The sequence below is a fragment of the Thalassophryne amazonica genome, chromosome 17, assembly GCF_902500255.1.
Source record: "Thalassophryne amazonica chromosome 17, fThaAma1.1, whole genome shotgun sequence".
Classification (NCBI taxonomy): Eukaryota; Metazoa; Chordata; class Actinopteri; order Batrachoidiformes; family Batrachoididae; genus Thalassophryne; species Thalassophryne amazonica.
The window spans coordinates 17905278-17925868 of record NC_047119.1 but is presented as its reverse complement, the minus strand read 5'-3'; the positions used below and the strand labels follow the sequence as shown (position 1 = coordinate 17925868).

Here is a 20591-nt window from a genome sequence, read left to right as displayed (position 1 = left end):
CAGAAAGACTAGAGAGGAAGGAGAGACAGTCTCTATATGTTGCATGTTTCAGTTTGTGGCTGACCTCATCAGGAATGAGCTTACTTTTCCCACCCATCGTACTAATGCAAGAACACCTGAGATGGTCATCACAACACTGCGACCTGGCTACAGGAAAAATGTAAATTCTATGACATTCATACAATTATTAATATGCATATGTCACGGACATGAACGAGCGAAGCTCGTCATCATGTCACCATGCCATTTAGGTTCTTCAGACTTTATTTTGAGTAAATGGTTCAAGGGAGCATTAGCATGGCAAAATCCTTTCAGCTTCTGGGGGGGCTCTGCCCCCCCCCCCCCCCCCAACTTTTGAAGTATTTTTCTTTATTTGCCCCTCACATGCCTGGAAAAGCTCCTCACCATCTAACCATGTCCTTTAGGTCCTTCAGACTTTTTCAGTAAAATGGTTCTTGGGAGCATGAGCATGACTAAAACCTTTCAGCTTCTGGAGGGGCTCTGCCCCCCATACTCCCCACCTTTTTAAGCATTTTTTATTTTTTTGCTTTTCAGTTGACTCCCCTATTTATACAAAATACAAAAGTTTCTTTCACCAAAACATCAAATCTAGGCTTTCATCTGAAATGTGCTTTCTGTCAAATTGTAGCTGAACTTTCAGTTCTTCTTTTTAAGAAAATCCTCCTCTACACCACTTCATCAGGAAGCTGGATTTTACATTTTTAATTAATTTATATCAAGTTGTAGAGATTTGCTTTCAGTTTGAGTTAAGATAATTTTAGAAAAAAATGTATTTGAAATGGAATAAACAAATTCAAAATGTGTGAAATATCAAGTGTTCCAATACTTCTGAGGGCAATTGAGAAACACTGAGGCGCAGCATCTTACATCTCATATATAGTGCAGCAGATAAGAGAATATTTAGAGTGGAATCCTGCAAATGGTGATACAAACATCAAATTTAGCACAAATAATCCACAGACATGAATTCTTTAAAAAACCTGATTGGCCACTTGAATTTTCAATAGGCAGTCAGGTAGGGGTCAGTTGAAGAATTACACAGGGGTCAAAATTGGAGATGTTCATGTATCCATCCCCTTACTTGTCTGAAGAAAACTGGCAGTTAAACTGATTATTTACAGGTATTATACCAAAGGGGATGATTACGTATGCTACCCATCATCTTGGTTTTTATATTTTTAATTCATTTATATCAAGTTGTAGAGATTTGCTTTCAGTTTGAGTCTAAGGAAGATAATTTTAGAAATGTTTATAGTGAAAAGGCTGATTTGCTTTTTGTATTTGAAATGCCATAAACAAATTAAAATGCGTGAAATACCACGGGGTATGAATACTTTTGCAAGCCACTGTATATAAGGCAGCCCGAATTAAAGGAGAAATGCTGCTTTTAACAACCTAGACCTCATTTCTAGCTTAAAATATGGTTGTTTACTCACCAGTATAAGTTTGGTGTCATTAGAATGACGTGTTCAGTTCAAATCTGAAGCAAACATTTTTCTTCTACTAAGGTGGATTAAAACGTTTTGTGGTACGCAGCACAAACGACTGGACAGGAGGAACCTAGCAGTCAATGTGATTCACTGATTTGAAAATGCAGGTCTTTAACCAGACGTGTGGTGCCGTGACATGTCGATCATCTGTGTCCAGTCAGATTTCAGGGGAGTCCACTGGGGAGTCCCTGGCCTCCGCTCTAGCTCTACCCATGCCAGGAAGTGTTCAACATTTCCTGTGTCACTGTGACTGAAAAGTTGGCACTTCCTGTTTGAGTGTGAGCTTGCCAATCAATCAATTTCAATCAATTTTATTTATATAGTGCCAAATCACAACAAACAGTTGCCCCAAGGCGCTTTATATTGTAAGGCAAGGCCATACAATAATTACGTAAAAACCCCAACGGTCAAAACGACCCCCTGTGAGCAAGCACTTGGCGACAGTGGGAAGGAAAAACTCCCTTTTAACAGGAAGAAACCTCCAGCAGAACCAGGCTCAGGGAGGGGCAGTCTTCTGCTGGGACTGGTTTGGGCTGAGGGAGAGAACCAGGAAAAAGACATGCTGTGGAGGGGAGCAGAGATCAATCACTAATGATTAAATGCAGAGTGGTGCATACAGAGCAAAAAGAGAAAGAAACACTCAGTGCATCATGGGAACCCCCCAGCAGTCTAAGTCTATAGCAGCATAACTAAGGGATGGTTCAGGGTCACCTGATCCAGCCCTAACTATAAGCTTTAGCAAAAAGGAAAGTTTTAAGCCTAATCTTAAAAGTAGAGAGGGTGTCTGTCTCCCTGATCTGAATTGGGAGCTGGTTCCACAGGAGAGGAGCCTGAAAGCTGAAGGCTCTGCCTCCCATTCTACTCTTACAAACCCTAGGAACTACAAGTAAGCCTGCAGTCTGAGAGCGAAACACTCTATTGGGGTGATATGGTACTATGAGGTCCCTAAGATAAGATGGGACCTGATTATTCAAAACCTTATAAGTAAGAAGAAGAATTTTAAATTCTATTCTAGAATTAACAGGAAGCCAATGAAGAGAGGCCAATATGGGTGAGATATGCTCTCTCCTTCTAGTCCCCGTTAGTACTCTAGCTGCAGCATTTTGAATTAACTGAAGGCTTTTCAGGGAACTTTTAGGACAACCTGATAATAATGAATTACAGTAGTCCAGCCTAGAGGAAATAAATGCATGAATTAGTTTTTCAGCATCACTCTGAGACAAGACCTTTCTAATTTTAGAGATATTGCATAAATGCAAAAAAGCAGTCCTACATATTTGTTTAATATGCGCTTTGAATGACATATCCTGATCAAAAATGACTCCAAGATTTCTCACAGTATTACTAGAGGTCAGGGTAATGCCATCCAGAGTAAGGATCTGGTTAGACACCATGTTTCTAAGATCTGTGGGGCCAAGTACAATAACTTCAGTTTTATCTGAGTTTAAAAGCAGGAAATTAGAGGTCATCCATGTCTTTATGTCTGTAAGACAATCCTGCAGTTTAGCTAATTGGTGTGTGTCCTCTGGCTTCATGGATAGATAAAGCTGGGTATCATCTGCGTAACAATGAAAATTTAAGCAATGCTGTCTAATAATACTGCCTAAGGGAAGCATGTGTAAAGTGAATAAAATTGGTCCTAGCACAGAACCTTGTGGAACTCCATAATTAACCTTAGTCTGTGAAGAAGATTCCCCATTTACATGAACAAATTGTAATCTATTAGATAAATATGATTCAAACCACCGCAGTGCCTTTAATACCTATGGCATGCTCTAATCTCTGTAATAAAATTTTATGGTCAACAGTATCAAAAGCAGCACTGAGGTCTAACAGAACAAGCACAGAGATGAGTCCGCTGTCTGAGGCCATAAGAAGATCATTTGTAACCTTCACTAATGCTGTTTCTGTACTATGATGAATTCTAAAACCTGGCTGAAACTCTTCAAATAGACCATTCCTCTGCAGATGATCAGTTAGCTGTTTTACAACTACCCTTTCAAGAATTTTTGAGAGAAAAGGAAGGTTGGAGATTGGCCTATAATTAGCTAAGATAGCTGGGTCAAGTGATGGCTTTTTAAGTAATGGTTTAATTACTGCCACCTTAAAAGCCTGTGGTACATAGCCAACTAATAAAGATAGATTGATCATATTTAAGATCGAAGCATTAAATAATGGTAGGGCTTCCTTGAGCAGCCTGGTAGGAATGGGGTCTAATAGACATGTTGATGGTTTGGATGAAGTAACTAATGAAAATAACTCAGACAGAACAATCTGAGAGAAAGAGTCTAACCAAATACCGGCATCACTGAAAGCAGCCAAAGATAACGATACGTCTTTGGGATGGTTATGAGTAATTTTTTATCTAATAGTTAAAATTTTATTAGCAAAGAAAGTCATGAAGTCATTACTAGTTAAAGATAAGGAATACTCGGCTCAATAGAGCTCTGACTCTGTCAGCCTGGCTACAGTGCTGAAAAGAAACCTGGGGTTGTTCTTATTTTCTTCAATTAGTGATGAGTAGTAAGATGTCCTAGCTTTACTGAGGGCTTTTTTATAGAGCAACAGACTCTTTTTCCAGGCTAAGTGAAGATCTTCTAAATTAGTGAGACGCCATTTCCTCTCCAACTTACGGGTTATCTGCTTTAAGCTGCGAGTTTGTGAGTTATACCACGGAGTCAGGCACTTCTGATTTAAAGCTCTCTTTTTCAGAGGAGCTACAGCATCCAAAGTTGTCTTCAATGAGGATGTAAAACTATTGACGAGATACTCTATCTCACTTACAGAGTTTAGGTAGCTACTCTGCACTGTGTTGGTATACGGCATTAGAGAACATAAAGAAGGAATCATATCCTTAAACCTAGTTACAGCGCTTTCTGAAAGACTTCTAGTGTAATGAAACTTATTCCCCACTGCTGGGTAGTCCATCAGAGTAAATGTAAATGTTATTAAGAAATGATCAGACAGAAGGGAGTTTTCAGGGAATACTGTTAAGTCTTCAATTTCCATACCATAAGTCAGAACAAGATCTAAGATATGATTAAAGTGGTGGGTGCCACTGAGTTCCTGTGAGATTCCATGGGATCTCGTGTCAATCCAGGAAGTATTTGACATTTGAACATTTCCTGTTTTACTGTGGATTTGAAAATTGGCACTTCCTGTTTAGGACGCCCTGTACCATGAGTGAGCTTTGTGCCGCTGCGCGACACTTCACTCATAATATCAAAGTAAGCGATGCCAGCAGCCATAGACTAAACTCACCTGTTTGAGAAAAATTACAGCATGTACCAGTGCTTCTCATACTTGTCGCTTGTGCACAAATACTAGCATGGAGAGTAAACTTAAAAATAAGCTAATCAATGTAACTAGTGCATGGTGATGCACAGGCTCTGGATTGGGTAGTTTTTATAAAATAGGGGTGGTAAAAAAAATTATGCAAAGTTTCTATAATGAGTTGGAATGGTGTGCAAGTCCAGAATGTTTTTACAACCTTAGACTTCAACAGTTTTTACAAGAACTCAACTCTTTTATTTCCTGTTAGACTTCAACAGTTTTTACAAGAACTCAGCCCTTTTATTTCCTGTTAATTGTGTAATTTTTTTTTTAATTTACTGTCTTAATGTATTTATAAATTGTTTAGGTTGTTGTTATCTTACACACTATTATTATAATTGACATTGTCAGTATTATTTTTATTCTATTTGATTTTTAAATGTACCACAATGGAAATAAGTGTTTTCACTTTCTTGTCATGCATGTACTTATAACGTATTTACAATTATGGGATTTCATTGAATTTACCAAATAAAATCATGCATGCACACTTTTAATCTATAGCTAATCAGCATGTGAATGAGGTACATTCAAATATTTTGAAGCTGTATAACAATTCATTTAATTTTGCTGAGTTTCATCATAACATTAAGTTATCCTCACAATTACACATTTCTTAATGCAATTCAGGTTATGTGATCAGTTAATTTTGCTGTCCATTCATAACGGAGTGCATGTTTTTTCTCTTTCCCATTTTGTGACAACCAATCACGGCTCGTACAGGATTGCATCATACCCAACAACGGGGTCAACCCCGCCTCCTCACAAAGAAGGGGGTTTCTGTCTCCTCCTTGCTCATAGTTGCTCTCAGGCACTTCCCAGATCACTCTTAAGCTAAGATTCCTTGTCAGGAATTTTTAGGCTAAGTCAGGAGCTCTCTGAGAGGACTCTGAGATGCTTCACGAATACGGGCCTTGATCACTGGGGCAGGGTGAGAATGGTGCTTGAGCCTTCCTTAAGGCCCCCTGACACTTGCACGACTTTGATCTGTGCACTTGCACACACTCTGCCGTGCACAAGAGTAAACTTGTCTCAAACTCATTGTAAACCAGTGTAAACTGTGCATGGCTTTGTGTATGTGTGCAAAGAAAATTTTGAAATGTTCAAAATGTCCATCACGTATTAATGACATTAACTTCAAGTTGCACAAACAAGTCAGAAACAGTGTGTGTGTGTGTGTGATTTCGTCAAAAATCTATCATAAACATACTTTTACAGCTGCTCACGAGAAGGAAAGAACATGCAACTGTTTTACCAAGCCATTACAATGTAAACAAGACAAATAATTACCTTTTTAGATGGCTCCAAATGCTTTCGCCACCTCGTTCAGTGCGCGCGAGAAAAGCTCCAGCTGGAACAGTCCGCTGTGATTCCGGAAGCAATTAGAGCGGCTTTCAACAGCCAGCTTGCAGAGAAAATGATTAATCTGCTATGAAATGATTTATATGCGCAGGGTCCAGCGCAGAATGCATGACAGCCAGTGGAACAGAGTATGGCGTCCTGCTGGGAACACAGCTGGTGGGATCGTCACGACGATGTGCGTGCAAGTGCATGGATCAAAGTTGTTAAAGTGTCAGGGTACCTTTAGTCAAAGAGGCCACTACAGGAGCAAGCTTCACATCCTGCTCTAAATCCACTCCTCTACATGAAAAGTGAGAGCAGGGGTTGAGAGAGCAAACGTGAATGGAGAGAGTGGCAGTTTTCTGCTAAACAAAGCAGTGAATAAGAAACAAAATATTTTTGTGACTATTTCACTGCAGTTAATTTCTAAAGCACAAATAAACAAATTCAGACAACAGTACAGGCTTCTGTCCTGTTTTTATGTTGGCAGCCTCTCTAGAAATTAATAAATTACTGTTAGGCAGGTTAAAGAATAGTGGGTTACAAGCAACATGTTAGAGAACAGTGGAACTCACTCATCTTCAACCACTTACTTCAGTTGCGGGGTCAAGAGGGGGCTGGAGCCTATACCAGCAGTCATAGGGTATAAGGTGGTGTACACCCTGGACAGGAGTCCAGTCTGTCGTAGGGCCACATATAGACAAACAAACACATTCACACCTGCATGCCCATCTACGGACAATTATTCTTATTTTAAGTATTTTAAGTGGTAAAACTTTCAGGACATAATTTTAAATTCTCCAGCCAAATTAGGAAAGTGTGTTTTGATTTGCATGTTTTAAATATTTGAATAGGAAACTTTGGCCTCACAGTAATTTAGAATATCAAAATATGGGCATAATATTGTTGAATAATTAACCAAAAATAATGTATGAAATTAATCCAGACCCAGTAATTTCAAGTTTTACCACGATTTTCATTCTCATCAGTGGTGAAGCTCGGCCTGGGTGATAAAATGATAGCTTTGGGTCACAATAAACATTGAATTTGTACCAATCGGAGAATTGTTCAATAGAATGTTTGATAGTTTCACTGAAATGCATTAAATGACGCTGCCAGTAAAGCACTTCATAAATGTTTCATGAACAGTCCCCAAGCTCGCTCGCTCCCTGACTTATAACAGCCCATCAAATGGAGCCTGCTATGGGTAATAGCCAATCACTTAACAGATCAATTGTTCAGCTGCACCACTGGCATTTGATGCAACCAGAGTGTTGGAGTGCGTGTATGTAAAAGTCACTTGAGAAAGGCATGGGTTGCTTGTTCTGCCATCAAATTATTTTTACAACCTGCAGTTGCTTGTTTTACTTACAAGACATGACAACATTTATTCATTTATTTATTTTCTTCTTCGTGTCCAGGTCGTGGTAGCAGCAGACCAATCACGTCATACCACACTTTCCTATTTTGGTCCAAGTCCTGTAACTCTTCCCTGGGTATCCCGAGCCAGCTGGGAAATATAATTTTTGTCTAGTGTGTCCTGGGCTTTTCTTGGGGCCTCCTCCCAGTTTTATTTGCCTGGAAGACCTCCCCGGGGAGACACCCAGGGGGCATCCTCACCAGGTGCCCCCAAGTCTTTCTTGGGTAGTCGAGCTTCTCGTTCCTTCCAGGAATGTAAACCCACATTCCTGATTTAGGAATCTCATTTCCGACGCTTGTATCCAAAACCTTATTCTTTTGATCATTACCCAAACCTGATGACCGTAGGTGAGGATAGGAGCACAAACAGACTGGTAAATTAAGAGCCTCATCTTCTGGCTCAGCTCCTTCTTCACTACGATGTTTCAGTACAGCCTCCATAAAATATTAAACACTGCCCCAATCTGTCTATCGATCTCCATCCTTTTTTTTTTCCGCTTTATCCGAAGTCGAGTCGCAGGGGCAGCAGCTCAAGCAAAGCCGCCCAGACCTCCCGATCCACACACACCTCCCCCAGCTTCTCCGGGGGAAACCCTGAGGCATTCCCAAGCCAGCCGAGAGACATAGTCCCTCCAGCGTGTCTTGGGTCTTCCCCGGGGCCTCCTCCCGATGGGACGTGCCCGGAGCACCTCTCCAGCGAGGCGTCCAGGGGGCATCCGGAAAAGATGCCCGAGCCACCTCAGCTGGCTCCTTTCAACGTGGAGGAGCAGTGTACCCTCCGCGTTACATTTCGAGGGGCAGTACCACTTCGTTCAATTGGTGGAGCTTGGGTGTCTGTCGATCTCATGCTCCAAATTACCCCCACTTGCGAACAACCCCAAGACACTTGAACTCTTCCACATGTGGCAGTAAGTCTCCCCTGACGTTACAACAGCAAAAGAAAAATGGTTGTGGGGGGATGGAGAGGGGCAGTGGGGTAGAAAAGTGAATTCATGTCATCCTCTAAAGCTGAGACAGAGTAAAGACGTGGAGGCTCTGTTTATGAATAGAGAATATCAAAACTTTGCCAGTCTGAAGTTCTTATGCAACTTGCAAGGGGAAGGATGTGCCCCTCACTACCTTTCACAATAAAAGCCCTAGACATGCAGTGCAGATACCAAGTGGTAAGCTTTGATGACCTCAGATAAAGCCCACCAGGAAGACAAAAAAGTTGTAGTTCCTTGACTGGCCGCTTGAGGGTGGCTTCAAAAGTGAGTAGGTTCCCATTCAAGTCGGTGTTAAAATATCCAACTTTAGAGCAGAAAAAAAAACATGTTTACAGCTTGGTACAAAAACTGTTATTGTCAGTATAGCTGGTTTCCCCCTCCGTGACAATGGGTATGGGTTGTTGTGGTTTTGTTCCCCCACCCCAACTACTCAGATATTTTACATCATAAAGTTATGTAGTACCAGGGGTGTGTTTGTTTTGAGTGACAGAGTTTTGTAGCTCAGAGGCCACTGGATGCTGCCAGTAGCTGTTGTGGAGGGATGTATTTGTTGTTTTTAGCGTTGTATTCCAGACACCTGGAATAAAATGGCTTGTGTGGTGAAATGTCCTAATGGATCACCTAAGCTGTCCCTGCTGCAGAATTTGCACTTTTAGCAGCTGTCTGTAGCCTGATCCATTAGGTCTTCTTAATGTATGATTACTGAGAAAATAAGTCAACTTGTTTTCACCATTTTTTATTTTTGTAAAAACCGCTGCGCAGTCCCCAAAAACATGATTTAGTGAAAACCCAAGCCAAGATTAGCCTGTTAGCTCCCTGGTTCAGACTCTCAGATGGGGACATGTTCATTGCGTTAGACAAATGATTCACCCACATTTCACCTCTAAATCCATTTATGATTTGCCATGAAGTAGGCAGAATTAACGCTGCCAATGTTAGCATCATTACAACACCCAGATATGGGCTTCATATTTGCTCTTTATCCGGTCTCTGTAGAAAACCTATGGGTGACATCACACAGGTTTGTCCAGTGTGTGTGTGTGTGTGTGTGTGTGTGTGTGTGTGTGTGTGTAATATATACAGTGGTCCCCCTCATTTGTGGCTCTCTCAGGATAGGCCACCCCTCAAACACAGCCAGCAGCCCACTCAAAAGGATGAAAATTCCCTCAACAGTGGCCATTCCATGGAAATTCCCAGTCAGGTTTCCCATAGAAGTCGCGTCAAACTCTCCCGCGAACGTGATCTTGCAAGATCCCTCGAGTAAACAAGAACAAAGAAAAATGACTTCTGTTGGCAAAACGCCCACATCTCAGAAAATAAAATCTTTAACGTTAGAAGAAAAGGTGAAAGTCATTGGTTTGAATGAGAAAGGAGAAGGTTCCTGAAAGTTACCTATTGATTTCAGTGTTGGTAAAAAGCAGATTGACAACATTCATACAGACACTGAAGAGGCACTACAAGGAAGAAACTCTTGCATCATGTGTTGATAATAATGCAGGATGTTTCCAAGGCATCAGATGTTGCCAGGCAAGTTAAAGATTTTATGTGCTTAACTGTTTTGTGGAGTGAACTTGTTTTGATTTTACATAATTTTTGTGACTTTAAAGGATACAGTTCTTGTGCTGTGATGTTTTGAACTTAGATTGAGTGGAAGACGTGGTTTGTTTCTGACTGTGCCGTAGTCAATAAATCTGTGATGTTTTTCTCCCCATACTTCATGCTTGTAGCAATATGTTATTGACTACTATACACATGCTAGATTTTGTTTCCCCCTCAACAAAGGCCACCCCTCTAATGTGGCCACTTTACAGTACAGGCGACCTTGATAGAGGGGGACTACTGTGTGTGTGTGTGTGTGTGTGTGTGTGTGTGTGTGTGTGTGTGTGTGTGTGTGTGTGTGTGTGTGTGTGTGTGTGTGTGTGTGTGTGTGTGTATATATGTGTGTATATATATATATACACACACACACACACACAGTTGTCACTCAGAAGCACTGAATGAGACAGAATGTGATATACAAAGAAAAATCACCACAAACCATGTATACAAAGTGCTTCTCCCAAAGCAATATAGTTAGACAAAGTTTAACTCAAGAACCTTTGAGCTGTTTGTCATGATCTGGTTCCCCAAAGTAGTAGCAGTATTAAATTAGATACCATGATAAATATTGATCAGTGTGGGGGCATGGGTTTTTTGTTGTTGTTGTTGTTTAGTTTTTTTGCCCAGCCCTACTTGAAACTAAGTGGGGGTGGACAGAAGTGCTCCAACTATCTTTAGGTTTTGAAATGAGGCCAATGTCTGTAGTGCTCCCAGCTTTTACAGTGATGTTTGACCAGGTCACACACACACCAGTTGTTGTTCTCCACTCACCACAGTTTCAAGTCTCTTATTTCACTTTTTTGACCAAAATCAGCATGTACTCAATTTAAAATGTATTCCTTCTCCCCCTCTTCCCCTCTCCTTTATTTTATTTATTTATTTATTTTTTGGCCACCTTCCTTCATTGCCCATGTACTGGATCGACATGCCCCTCCTGCGTTGCCCACCTTGACGTTGGCCTGCCCCTGAACGCCCGCCCACCTGACACTCCCGGTTGGCCCCGCTCATAAACTGTGCCCGTCCTTAAATGGGCACCTAACGTCACACCATGTGATTGAATGCCCCCACCCAATGCCAACTTCCTCCACCACAACCACCACCACCACCACCTCGGCCCATGCAGTACAATGCCAGTGTATCAGTCCCAGACAGCAGTGGCCCGGAGCGGTATGTCCCACCCGTTATTGCCTCACTGCCTGATTAGAACAGTGAAAAACATGTCTGATTACCTGCCTTCTGTTTCTTTTTATATACATGAAAATGTACTCTCCACCCCCCCAGTCACCTCCCTCCACTTCTGAGAGATGTCTGTTCTTTTTTTTTTTGTTTTGTTTTTGTTTGGGTTTTTTTGTTGTTTTTTAGCTGTCCATTTTGAGCATCTCCACTGATTTTTAGGTTTTGCTGTGTCACTTTATCAAGTTGGTATTTTCTAGCCTGCAGCTCTTGGATGTTCTTTTCCTTGCTGGCTTTTTTTGTTTTGTTCTTTTTTTTTTCTAATTATTTAAGTTTCCGTGATAACTGTGGAAGGATGACATTTTTCTCACTCTGTCCTCTGTGGCCTACTTGGCCTGTTATACCTCAGACCTTACCCACCCTCTCCCCCCACTGTTTTCAGCATCACTGTCCATAAGCTGTGAGAAAGCACTGCCTTATGTCTAGAGCACCCCCACCCACCCCACGCTGTCACTCATTAATGTCGTGTCTTTACCTCCATTGTACTGCATTGTTTCTGTTAAATTTCTCTCAGGCCACGTCAGATCTAAACTGCCTGCCAAACCTTTCATAACCCCGCCGCACCCCTTGCTCTTGTCCTGTGGCAAAAAGTAGTTTGTAACCACTTGCATCCCCCCCCCCTTCCCAAACCCACCTGCCGCCCTCTGCTCTGATACTCGTCTCCTTCTCACCCTCGCCCAAGCCCTCTCTTTCTCCCTCACCCCTCTTCCCCAACCCTGGTCACAATGAGAAGGTGTGTTCATGACACAGTTGTCATGACAACTTATTGTTTCATTTTTGATTTTTTTTTTTTGCCCAATTTACTGGTGGCGGGATGATCGTAGAAGATCTGTGTTCACGCACCCACCCCAACTCTGTGTGCAGTTGCACATTAATTGGAGCGGTTCTGAAGCTGTCCATCCTCCCAAGACTTGGAATGAGTTCATGTTAGCTACTTATTGTCTTGTTGGGGAAAACGTTAAACTTTGCTAATGTGCAGCATTCTTAAATGTTTATGCTGCGTTTACACATAACGACGACAAGTCACGAATGCCACGAAGTACACATTCTTGGCCGTTGATCACGAATGTGATGATTCGGGGCAGAGGCATCAGGTGTCCTCAGGAACTGCTGCAACCTGTTACCACACGTTACGATTAATGGCACGTGTTGCTGGAGGATTATCAGGAACCATTACGCACGGTCAAGAATAGTGTTCCGCGTTGTTGCGCACTATTGCGCGTAACAGCGCATCGTTAAGTTCTGTCACGTTGTGAGCGAGGTGAATTGTCTCCACACACACACACCCATATTCATCCAACTGAATTCAGATCGCTCCAGTTTTTCAGAAGAACTTTGTGACTGCATACGTAGTTGGGCTCTGTGCCATGAAGTGGCGCAGAGAGGAGGAGGAGGAGGAGGAGACGGACAGAGCCAGATGTGTGGCTTCATGCTGCTCTCGTCTCGGGCATTTTCCCAAACATCAGGCACATGCAGCAGGTGGAGCACATGCAGCAGGTGGAACACCTGCAGGAGCACGCTGAAGAGCACTGAAATGAGTCTTTTAGCCGACTTGGTGTCAGCAATCAAACTGAATGGGGTGCAGCGCGCTTCTTCCTCCGCCGGACTGGAGATGGTGCAGAGATGTCTGGCTGCACGTGAGTCTCCTCTCGCTCCTCTGGTTGCTCAGACTCATTCTCCTGCTCATCGGTTATAACAGCAGGTGGAACACCTGCAGGAGCGTCCTGAGGAGCTTCAGCAGGAACTGTGGAATGACACATGGAGCCGAGTTTAATTGTGCGCACGTGACAGAAAACTGATTCATCGTGGTGCCCAGTGAAATGTGACGCCGCGTTACAAGTCGTGTCAAAACTTGACAGTATGTGTCACTTCGTAATAATGTGTGGCAGTTTGGGCTCCAAGAACCATCACAGGAACCACTACGTACTTCGTCACGTTCTATTAAGGATCAATACTCATCAAGACGGATCAATATGCTCAGTTGCGACCTCCACGACGTGAGACGAAATGTGGGTGGTGTGTGATATTCGTGGAAGATTTTTTGACAGGCAAAAATATGCTCCACGAATATCAAGAATATCACGCACCAACACGCACTGTTAAGAAACCTATTCAGATGCGTTAAGGCACATTAAGAATGTCAGGAATGTGTCACGAATGACAGAAAAATGACATTCGTAACGCGTCTTGGTTATGTGTAAACGCACCTTAAATTCTTGTCTGTAACTTTTTGAAAATGAGATTTTAGTTGCTGTTTTTATTTTTGTTCTTATGGTAATACCTTGATTATGGTTTGGTTGAAACTTTTTTTTTGACAGGATCCTGAGTGTGAACGCTAGCATTGACACTGTTGGAGAAATTCTGCTGAAAATCATACCGACTCTAGAGGAGGTAAGCTTCCAAATTGTTGATGTGAACGCGGGAAGGCAGTGAAACTCGTCTGACTTAATGTGTGGTTGCCAGAAGACTCTAATCTATAAAACCACTTCCCACTTGTTGTTTGTTTAATTGGTGGACAAACGCATTTCTGAATGTAGCTCATGCTATTATAGATCCACTAGTGCATTGTGTGTTGAAGCCGTATTTGAGAAACGTCATTTTCATTGCTCCAAATGTTATGCATGCAGTAACAGGAGATGAGTCTGACTGACTGACTGACCTTGGATATTTATGAGTCTTAACAATTTTTCTCCCCCTCAAGCTGTTGTTGATCATCTTTCACAAAACAGTTTGTGTTTGGCGTGTGCTGCAGGTTCCCCTGTCACAATAAACTGTTTATAATTTTGACTGTTACTTCTTGAGTAGCTTAGTAAGTCTGTGTGTGCATGTAGTTCATAGTTGGCAAATGGATTATTACTACTTAAATGAGTATTGTAGGCACTATAAATTTGAGAGGGTGATTGGCTAATTACTGTGTCTTAATTATCAAAGCCTTGACTACAGCCACAAGTGTAACCTTTTAACTACAGCTGTGTATAGAAATAAATTGAAACGTTTAAAGATTGCGGATGTATGTTTCTGTTTCTTTAGTACCAGCATCACAGTGGGATTAATTTTGACTGTGAGGTCCGTTTGCTGATCCATCAGAGCTTGGCAGGCGGCATCATTGGGGTGAAAGGTGCTAAGATAAAGGAGCTGAGAGAGGTAAGATGTCCATTGTTAGAAGTATCACAATGTTGTAGATGTATATTTTGGATATACTTAAAGTCGGTTAATGAGAATGCTCACCATTTGGTGGTAGTTGTCCCCAAGTTGGAGTCCACCTGAGGAAGAGGTTGGGCCTTGCCACTTTGACCTGTGGTCCTTTAGAAAACTAGTGTTTCTCAATACCCAGATTGAGACTGTTTGTCACTCTGCAGTCTTGTTTTTCTCAAAAAATCCTTAGTGTTAACTATACAGTATTAACGACATCAGCACAAAAGCAAAATGTTCACTTTTAAAGTACAAATATTACTTAGGGCCCGGTCCCACTGGCGTTTAGGAGGATTTGCGTATGGATTGCGAACAAAATTGGCTCATATTCGCTTAACATCCGCAATATCCGTGAAACATGCTTGTATGAGTCGGCCCACACCTGCATACGTCCACAGTTATCTGCAGAGGCACGTTTTTCCGTTTCCAGGATTTTTGAGCTGCACAAAGTTTTGGCTGCAGATGACATCTGCCTTACATACTCAATACATATACAAACATACTCAATCTATGCACTGTATATTCGCCATCATCTGCTGATATCCGCAACTGACAGGGATTTGCGGCTTGGCAGCGGACTGGAACAGTGTGTAAAATGGATATTTTGCATGCCCATCATGTCCACATCATAAACTAAAATAAGTTGTATAGTGACTGCATACAGATTGGCCACGACTAAAGCAGTTTTATTACATCCGCCGCAAATCAGATGCGCTGTGTTCACAGCTGGACGCCGTTCTTTCTTCTACCAGCTGCCATGTGCTCTGCGCTGATCGCTATGTATATAAAATAATTATTTTGTGGTGGATTAATGATTTTATTCTGCAAATTGGCCGTTGAAAACGGCTCTAATCACCTCCTGAATCACACAGGAAGCTGCAGCTGGGCCGTGCACGCAGCTGGGCCATCTTAAAAGTCAATTTGACTTGTTTACATAGTCAAGGCTGGATAAAACAGTTGCATGTTTTTTCCTTCTTGTCTGCAGCTGTTACAGTATTTATTCCTATGTTTATAACAGATTTAACTTCTTGTTATAATCGTTCAGACAAGCTGCGCTCTGATGCGTTCTGCTGACGTCACCACTCGCCCTGTTCACTGCTTGTTTACGCCAGTCAACTTGTCCAAGTCCAGCAATTGCTCCAGAGGCTGTGTTGTTGGTGTGAATAGTGATGCCGAAAGGAGCGAGTGCGCTTCTTTTATGACCACAGTGCAGATGCCGTGCACGCGCAAACACATGTGCGATGCATTTATAATACACCCGTAGTACTGCCGTGATAGTCGCAATGTGTCGGATCCGTTTCCTCACTCCATGCGTTATACAACCGTGATTGTTCATCATATATTCGCTATATATTATTAATATATCCATAATTCATACTGGGACATTTGTCTTTTTTGGCCATTTTTGTTGCGGACGACAACGAACGCCCGTACTTTGTATACTCAATTCATGCGCACTTAATCCTCTCCCCAGTGGGACAGGGCCCTTAGGTAGCAAAATGTTTGAACTTAAATTCATTGTTGCTTTTTCCACCAGAACACTCAAACCACCATCAAGCTGTTCCAGGAGTGCTGTCCCCACTCCACTGACAGAGTGGTTTTGGTGGGTGGAAAGCTGGAGCGTGTCGTTGAATGTATAAAAGTTATTCTGGAGCTGGTGTCGGAGGTAAGAGTGCAGGCCTGCGCATCTCCCACAAGGGATGTCAGGTCATAATTTTTGTCTCCAATCACTCAAAACGTAGTTTCATCCATCGTCAACCCCTCACAAAGTTTTCTCGCGATTCTCACACGTTATGAGTTGTGGAGAATACATTCAGAGTGCTTCGCACCGCCTGTGACAGCTCTGAGTGTGTGTGTGTGGAAGACCTTTTGTCTTGAACTGTTCAAAACTCAAGCGAGATGCACGTGACACCCTGTGACTCGAGTGAGGGAACTGCAACACCCAGCGAACGTCAAGTGAAATCAAGCGAATTCCCTCACAATTGCTGTTAGCACACTGTCGCAGCCCAGTGAGATAGTGCCCTAAACCTAAAGGTACAATATTTCCCTGAGGGCTTTAATAAAATAAGAATTACTTTGTTTCATTTCAACTGCATTGTAGTGGTTTAGAGGCAAAAAGTTTACTGGACCTGACTGAATGTGAAATGCTCTGTGCAGAAGCAGAAAGCGTAACTGCTTAGAGGATTACCAGAGGGTTACTGGTTCTTTCTGGGAAAACCTTTTTTTTTCAATCAGTTGAATGCTGTTTTGCAGGCACCAATCAAAGGTCGCGCACAGCCTTATGACCCCAATTTCTACGATGAGACGTACGACTACGGCGGTTTCACTGTGCTGTTTGAGGAGCGAGGTCGACGGCCCACTGGAGGCTTCCCCATTCGTGTCCGTGGGAACTTTGAGCGGTTGCCTCCTGTTCGCAGCAGCAGACCTACCCCTCCCTCCAGACGAGACTATGACGACATGAGCCCCCGTCGAGGTCCTCCACCGCCGTTAAGTAGAGTTGGACGAGTTAGCAGCAGAGCACGCAACCTGCCACTCCCACCACCTCTGCCGTCAAGAGGAGGGTGAGGAGGCCTTGTTGTCTTGCACGTTCCTTCATGTTGACTCCTTTCTTTTTCTTTTTAATGTCCCAAACGTTCAAATCCCTGTCAGAGCAGAAAACCTGTAAAGGGCCTTGGGCAAGTTTCTAATCCCCAACTTACCCCTAGTGTGCAGTTGACTGCCTTACATGGGTGCGAGAGAAAGAGTGCCTCAAATGTCTGTTTTAAGTGGAATAGTACTACAGAAATGCATTCAGTTTGTTTTTCTATGTTGTTTACCCCATGACACCGTTTGAGCTTTTTGTTTGCAGGGGAGACAGGTACTCGCGTGTGAGCTATCACAGCAGTGTGGATGACAGACCATCGTGAGTACAGAGTAGGATTTTTCTATCATTTCTTTCAAGTGTGGATATTGACAAAACTTCTTCCACTGCAGAATGTCACCCCACAGGACCTGATCTGTAATCCTTATCCTGTCACATTCACAGCATTTTTTTTTTGTTTTTAAATCTCATTGGACAGCACTAACCTGCTTCATACTGTAGGGATACTTTCCTCACCGATTATGTTGATGTGCATGTTTCTCTTTATTATCTGTGTGCAGTGAGAGACGAAGCAGAGGAGAACGTTACGATAGCATGGTGAGTGCCATCTGTACGTCCACGTGTCTCTGCACCATTGTGAGTAGTGTTTATGGACATGCGTTTTGCAAGAAGTGATTGGGATTCCTTGTTTCTATTGTAGTACAAGCACAGAGGTTTGGACACTGGTGATTCTCACCGTATATGCACACAGATCTAGGCCTGCTGTTGCTTGGCAACAGTTGTCTCCTTGGTTACCACAGAGCAGTGAAGTATGTAGTCCAGAGATCCACGAGGCTCAAAAATGAACTGGAGATGCAAACAAAGTGATTCTTGAATGGATTCCTTTCAGATCTTGGCTGCAAGCAAACCGTTTCAGCGAGAAAGCAAACAATTTAAGTGAACTTATAAACAAAATTCTGGAGATTTGGGGACAAATGTAGGTACAGTGTCAACATTGATCTTCATGCATCTGGGTAATTGACCTTTGAGATCGAGGAATGCTTTGATTGACCTTGTGGGGTTTTGCTGGGACTGTTTGAAAACTTGAGACTAAGATCCTTATGAAATACTTAGGGATTTTTATTTTTGAATCCCTGTATTGTCTTTTGCTCTGTGTTCACTAGATTGCACATAATGCAATTTAGAATAATTGACCTGCATTTACATATTAACAGTCAACATACCCACAGTGGCAACAACGGGGTGTCTTTTTGGCAACTGTAAAGCTGCAGAACATCATAGCATGCATCATCATCATCATGCAGTAACTGGACATTTATAGTTTGGCACAAATTTCTTTGTGTCTTCCCCCACTATATATATATATATATATATATATATATATATATATATATATAATTAGTGCATCCAGAAAGAATTCACAGCGCTTCACTTCTTCCACATTTTATGTTAGCTTTGTTCCAAAATGGATTAAATTAATTTTTTTCCTTAAAATTCTGCACACAGTACCCTATAATGACAATGAGAATTTTTTTTTTTTTTTTGCAAATTTAGAAAAAATACTAAGAAATCACATGAACATAAGTATTCACAACCTTCTCCATGAAGCTCAAAATTGAGGTCAGGTGCATCTTGTTTTCAGTGATCATCCTTGAGATGTTTCTAGAGCTTAACTGGAGTCCATCTGGGGTAAATTCAGTTGATTGGATATGATTTGGAAAAGCACACACCTGTCTACATATAAGGTCCCACAGTTGACAGTGCATGTCAGAGCACAAACCAAGTATGAGGACTGTCTTGAGGCACAAATCTGGGGAAGGGTACAGAAACATTTCTGCTGCTTTGAAGGTCCCAATGAGCACAGTGGCCTCCATCATCTGTAAATGGAAAAAGTCCAGATCCACCAGGACTCTTCCTAGAGCTGGCCGCCCATTTAAACTGAGCAATCAGTGGAGAAGGACCTTAGTTGGGGAGGTGACCAAGAACCCAATGGTCACTCTGTCAGAGCTCCAGCATTCCTCTTTGAAGAGAGGAGAATCTTCTAGAAGGACAACCATCTCTGCAGCAATCCACCTTTCAGGCCTGTATAGTAGAATGGCTAGACGGAATCCACTCATTAGTAAAAGGCACATCGCAGCCCACCTGGAGTTTGCTAATGCCAGGTGTCATATTTGCAGGAAACCAGGCACCATCCCTACAGTGAAGCATGGTGGTAGCAGCATCATGCTGTGAGGATGTTTTTCAGCAGCAGGAACTGGGAGACTAGTCAGGATTGAGGGAAAGATGAGTGCAGCAATGTACAGAGACATCTTGCATGAAAACCTGCTCCAGAGCGCTGTTGACCACATACAGGATGACTGTTCATCTTTCAGCAGGACAATGACCCGAACACACAGCCAAAATATCAAAGAAGTGGCTTCAGGACAACTCTGTGAATGTCCTTGAGTGACCCAGCCAGAGTCCAGACCTGAATCTGATTGAACATCTCTGGAGTGATCTGAAAATGGCTGTGCAACGATGCTCCCCGTCCAACCTGATGGAGCTTGAGAGGTGCTGAAAAGAGGAATGGACACAACTGCCCAAAGATAGGTGCACCAAGCTTGTGGCATCATATTCAAGAAGAATTAAGGCTGCAATTGATGCATCAGCAAAGGGTGTGAATACCTGTAATTTCTTGAGTACGTGATTTATTAGTTTTTTACTTTTAAAAAAAACTTACAAAAAACCCAAACCTTTTTTTCATGATGTCATTATGGGTGTTGTGAGTAGAATGTTGAGGTAAAGAATTGACTCAATTTTGTAATAAGACTCTAACAACAAAATGTGGAGAAAGTGAAGTGCTGTGAATACTTTCTGGAGGCACCGTGTGTGTGTGTGTGTGTGTGTGTGTGTGTGTGTGTGTGTGTGTGTGTGTGTGTGTGTGTGTGTGTGTGTGTGTGTGTGTGTGTGTGTGTGTGTGTGTGTGTGTGTGTGTGTGTGTGTGTGTAACCAGTGCCACATTTTTATTTATTTATTTATTTTTTTGGTCTGATGGCCGCATGTCAGTTTGTAAGTCACCTGTAGTGCACCCCCAAGATTTTGATGTAGGGATGCAAACAAATAACTGAGGATAAATGGGCAGTGGATATTTCTGTGCCGTGTACGCGTTAACATCAGAGAACTGGGTGACCAAATATTCCAGTCAGTGAAACTTGGCTAATAATTTACTCAGTGGACACATGACTTAAGAACCTTTGAAGTTCTGTATTTTGTGTGTTTCTTTTCTTTTGGCCACCAGGGGGCCGATTGCGTGAAGCCTAGTGTACGCAGATCATGATGAAACTTGCTGCTATAGTTTTCACTTTGTTGAGGCCTTGAACAAGTTTGACATTTCACTCTGTGTTGCCCATTAGGGGC

General features: G+C 42.3%; 1 protein-coding gene and 1 long non-coding RNA gene across 4 annotated transcripts in view; one reads left to right on the top strand and one right to left on the bottom strand.

Annotated features, from left to right (window-relative positions):
- Positions 1–20591, top strand: part of hnrpkl (heterogeneous nuclear ribonucleoprotein K, like) — a 54927-nt gene that overhangs the window by 27467 nt on the left and 6869 nt on the right. For 2 of the 3 annotated variants that reach the window (XM_034192289.1, XM_034192290.1), the window contains exons 5-11: positions 11313–11356; positions 13741–13813; positions 14453–14566; positions 16152–16280; positions 16868–17175; positions 17463–17516; positions 17756–17792. In XM_034192289.1, the coding sequence (XP_034048180.1) occupies positions 11313–11356; positions 13741–13813; positions 14453–14566; positions 16152–16280; positions 16868–17175; positions 17463–17516; positions 17756–17792 (759 nt within the window). The remainder of the gene's footprint in view (positions 1–11312; positions 11357–13740; positions 13814–14452; positions 14567–16151; positions 16281–16867; positions 17176–17462; positions 17517–17755; positions 17793–20591) is intronic. The other variant, XM_034192291.1, reaches the window with a different exon arrangement.
- On the bottom strand, positions 408–11303 carry LOC117529489. Its single transcript, XR_004566026.1, has 3 exons — positions 10629–11303; positions 10428–10429; positions 408–419 (listed from the first exon to the last, which is right to left on the bottom strand). It is a non-coding gene; the product is annotated as an uncharacterized LOC117529489 (long non-coding RNA).